This window comes from Montipora capricornis, chromosome 6, assembly GCF_036669925.1.
Source record: "Montipora capricornis isolate CH-2021 chromosome 6, ASM3666992v2, whole genome shotgun sequence".
Classification (NCBI taxonomy): Eukaryota; Metazoa; Cnidaria; class Anthozoa; order Scleractinia; family Acroporidae; genus Montipora; species Montipora capricornis.
In genome coordinates, this window is record NC_090888.1 from 40509793 (window position 1) to 40514792 (window position 5000).

The 5000-nt window shown below is 39.1% G+C and overlaps 1 protein-coding gene across 1 annotated transcript in view; it reads left to right on the forward strand.

The window, feature by feature from the left end:
- LOC138052147 (uncharacterized) overlaps positions 1-5000 on the forward strand; it is a 46242-nt gene that overhangs the window by 231 nt on the left and 41011 nt on the right. The window contains exon 2 of the mRNA XM_068898522.1: positions 1818-2013. Within this exon, the coding sequence (XP_068754623.1) occupies positions 1978-2013 (36 nt within the window). The 5' untranslated portion in view covers positions 1818-1977. The remainder of the gene's footprint in view (positions 1-1817; positions 2014-5000) is intronic.

Genomic DNA, 5000 nt, shown 5'->3' on the forward strand with positions numbered 1-5000 from the left:
TCATTGACCTCGAAGCTTCAAAGTTCAGCATCACTAAAGGACCGAAAGCCCGCCGCACACAGTGAGAAAAGAGCTGAGCAAACTGCCTCGCGAGGCGGTTTGCTCAGCTGTTTCCTCACGTGTGCGAATAGACCAATTCGGCTAACTCAGTGTTGTACCCAATTCAAATCTCTCGGGGTTAAGATTCTTTGTGTGTTGAATTTGCATGACAATGAAGCATTCACATTTAAATGATATGGAAATTCTTGGAACAAAACGTTTTATTCTTAGATGTGATGTTAACGGGACACAAAGAAAGAACGGACCACGAGTGATTCCTGTCACGCAATCAGTACTACATGTATGACTTCGTCACAAAACATTATACCAGAGGATTTGAATTGGGTACAACATTGAGTTAGCCGAATTGGTATATTGTGGTGAAAAATTCGCCTCGCGAGGATCAAACATGTTTGATATGTTTGGCATTCTCACATGACTTCAGTGGTTCAAGATGTGGAGCTAGCAAAAATTGAAATTCCACCTTGCCCAATGGGCAAGGAAACCTCGCGACCACTTGCCCGACGGGCTCATCCACTTGGCCAGGTTATTTAATTTATTCATACAAAAGAAAAAGAGACCTAAGCAATGTAAACCCTTTGAATGGAAACTATTAAAAAAAGAAGAGTGGTATGTGCGGGTTCTACAGTTTCATGTTCTCTCAACCGGTTACAAGTGAACTGCTGCATTTAGATGTGGATACATCCCAGAGGAGCTAAAACTGACTTCAATAGTCTCCTATGTTACAGTGCGTTTCACAAAACTTTTGACAAACAGTTTCCGAAGTTTGTTTGAAATTCCTGAAGTTCGCTACAAATTTGGCAATTTCATTACGTAGTTGTTATTCAAATTGTGAACTTAGAAACGAAGTTGTGAATTTCACCATGAACTTCATTGGGAAGTTAAGGAGTTTGTCGCGAGTGAAGTTCGCACCGTTCGGTGTAAATTTCTCGGAATTTTCTTAGAAGTTGTGGTTACGTTGATTGCGAATTACTGGTTTTAAAATGGGTTATAAAGCGTTGGAAAACTGAATATTCCCAGATGTCACCCGACACCTGCCTAAAAATAGAATACAATTTCTGTCGTGTCAACTTCTATGCATGGTTGCTTAAGAGTATTTTACAGTTAAATCTATCAGAGATATAAAGAAACCCTATTTTCAGGACATACATCATTCTAGAAATAGCGCAAGAAACAAAACGTCTTTACATTTCTAGTGTAAACAAGATACGAGTCGCGCCATCTGTCTGTAATGTGAAGTCCCGGCTCCGTACCTGTCAAATAATTTACCTTTACGAAGTAAACATCAAAAAACTAGTCTTGCTTGGTTGAGAAATTTTTTCACTTTGTTTAAATTCATTTGTAGTTATATTACCAAACCAACTACACCGAATGATGTGAACTTTGCTCGCGACGAACTTCGCAACTTCCCAACGAAATTCAATGTGAAATTCACAACTTCGTTTCGAAGTTCACAATTTGATTGACAATTACGTAATGAAATTGCCAAGTTCGTAGCGAACTTTGGGAATTTCAAACGAACTTCGGAAACCGTTTGTCAAAAGTTTTGTGAAATGCACTGTAACCAGGAGATACTCTGTGAAGAGTGTAATCTTGTTAGATGTTGTGCCTCTAGATCTTCAAGCAAGGACTTATTATTAATTTTGTACAAATATGGTTGCATAAACAGTGATTTATAAAATGGAACCAAATTTCAAGTAGAATAAGATCTGCCTCTTCAGTGACTTGTTTTAGATCTAGAGTTATTAAATTTTTAGGTGAAGTACAGTCCGAGTGTGAAATCTGCTTGTCCCAGACACCCGGACGAGGGTTTTCTGGAGTGCTGAGGATGGCGTTGGAGGAAGAAACTCTGATGTTGCTGATGCCATGTGAGAATGCCTTGTAATTTGTGGACCAGTTCATGCTCTTGAGTACATCATGAGTAATCAGGGCAAGATGGAGAGAAATTCAAAGGTTTGTGTGGAAGTTCATAACAATGAAAAGTATGCATGATAATTGCAATTTTGGGTCTTTTTATTTTCCAAAACAGAAGATATGCGCCCAAAGGTGCGGCAGAATAAAGTTGGAGAGAATGGCTACTGTAGAAATTATTTATTAAACAAAGTTTCTGCCATACATTTCCTGTAATTCCGAAAGCAAAGAATTACAGAGAATGCATGGAGACAAAAAGCAATATTTAGGAATTCCAAAGAGTAGTATCAAGTCCAGTTCATCTCAGTTGTGAACTTGAACTTATTTGTTTAGTTTATGAAGGCCCTAGTCTGTAAAGGAGAGTCACGTACAGTTAATTTATATATGTGGATTTCCTGCCATGTTGCCCTGATTACCCATGATGCACTCAAGAGCGTGAACTGAATGCTTGATTGACCAAGCTCAACTTGTTTCTCACAGTAGCTGTACACAGTGAGGAATTTGTGAGACCAAAAATATCAAGCATGTTTGGTTTTATCCTCATGGCCTCGTGAGGTGAATTTTTCACCAAAATTTCCCTGAAAATAATGGAAGATTTCTGCGGCCATTACAGGGATCATTGGCAAACAGATGAAATGATCCGTCAGCTTGGCAAAGTTTGCAATGAGTTAACAGGCGAGGCTCAAGCAAGAGGACCAAGAATTATGGAGTTTGCTCCCCAATTTTATTAACCGTGCCGTGGAAGACCACAATTTGACATAAGAGAAGAGCATTTATCTCTTCTTCTCAAGGGCCACTGACTGGTTGGCTAACATTTAGCCCTGTTGAGCATTGGTCGGTGAGGGAGGTCTTGAGTTCAATTCCGGTCGGACCAACACTCAGAGACTTTAAATAACTGGGGAGAAGGTGCTGCCTTTCCTTTGTAATTGCATCCACAAATAGTTAGACTTGGAGTCTTCTTGAATAAGGACTATGAAGACCTATAAATTGTAGGTCCCATATCACAAGCCTTGTTCATAAACTGTACAGAGCAGGGTACAGAGGTCCCGGTGTTGTGTTGTGATCTTAATTCTCCAGCAAATGTGGCAGGGTTAGTAGCGCTGTTTCAAAAAGGCTTATGTTGCATCAGGCCTTGCAAGCAAAACCATGAGTCATAAGTCAAAGGGAACATTGCAGAGTTGTGGAGCATGTAGAAGGATGTTTGTTTCCCTTGTGTCAAATTGTGGTCTTATCAAAATGGAAAGCGAATTCAATTACCTCTGAATCCGTCCTCGCCTGTTAATTAACTCGTTGCAAACCTCACCAGGCTTGGGAATCGATTCATCTGCAGTCAACTCTCTCGTAAGCAAACTCCATCAGAAATTGGAAAAAGAGTCCATTAGTACATGTAGAGCTGTCCGCTATAGAGAATTATTCCCATAACATGACAATTCAAATACATGTTGGACTCTTGCTCATGTCAACGAACAGACAGCATGCTTTCCCACAGACAAATGTAGATTGCTCTATCAAAGGTCATAGTTTTGTTTGTATTGCAAATTAAAGTTTTTCTGCTAAGCATAAATCACATCTTTTGCTTGAATTGTGATAGGGGTGGGCTCTTGCAATGGTAGACCATGTAGTTGTAAAGCTGGTGTTGCTGTCTTTGAGTTGCCAGATGTATTTTGATAATTCAGTGCTATTAGAAAGTTTCCTGTGGGTGAATGTTGACTTGTGTTGAGTGTATCTTTGTTTAAAAGTTCCTTCAGTCAATCCAATGTAGTTCTTGGTAGTGGTTTGATTGGCTGTCGTAGAAGTTATTTGTGCATTATAGATCAGGCTGGTGGTTAAGCATTTATTGTCGAGAGGGCAATTTTGTTGGGATCTGCAGTTACATAGTTTGTCGCTATTGCCGTTGATGTTGTTATTTGATAAGATCTTCTTGTTATGCTTGTTTATTATGGCTCCCATATTCTCCATACAGCTGTAACTTACTTTGATGTTGTGATGTGATACTTGTGTTGTTGAGGGAAGTGTTTAGATACGAGCTTAAGGAAAGATTTATTCTAACAGCTCAATCCGTACGACCGCGACTCACAAAGTTTGAACGGATGGACAGGTGCAGTCAAGATGCGATGATTCGGGCAGGACCATGCACATCCAAGGGAAAATGACACATCTTAAGGGCTAAACTTTCAAAAGTTTTTTGTCTCGTGTAGATTCACGTCCGAAAAAGCACGCTTCGCTCGCCAAAACATTTTCTCGTGGGATTCTCATGAGGTGGAATTGTGGCAAGTCTACTTAAGGACGTGAAACATGAGAGGGATGGTTGATTTCTTCAAACACGCACTGTATATTTTTTCATGCAAAATGGACTGATATTCCAAGCATATATACATTTCAAGACTCTAATACTTCCTATTAAGTCTTTCTATTAATTTTTCTGATACAATACGTTTTTCAGCAGCTATTAAATTTTTTGAATAATCCCCTACCCCCTGCCCCGCATAAAAGTTACAGTCATGTATGTAAGTGAATGCAAGCATAAATTTCCATGCACTGTGACACCAAAAACAACAAGAAACGCACTGCATTATGTTTTATACCTCATGCGCTTAGCTGCGCATGAGTAATGAGCAGTAGCACTTCCGAGAGTAATGTCGCAAAGCGAAACTCGAATGTAGAATTGTGAAACTCAAATATAGATTTGTGAAACTTGAATGCAGAATTGTGAATTTGCATGTTGAAATGTGAAACTCGAATGTTGAATCGCTAATACCAACGATGAAATGTGAAACAAACATAAAATGCAAAAGTTGAATTTTGGTGTGGATATAACACCATAGACAGTGTTGTCAGCATTTTCATATGCCTGAAATGGGGCTTGAATTTTTCTCTCCTTCATCCGGTTGGTTTATTCTATAGTTAGTTAACACAGTGTATTAAATTCTCTACTCTATAAAGGGACTCAGTTTAAGTTCACACAGGATAACTTTCTTCACATTCAAAGACTTTGTCAGCATATTTTGTTGACTTTCTTGCACTTTCCG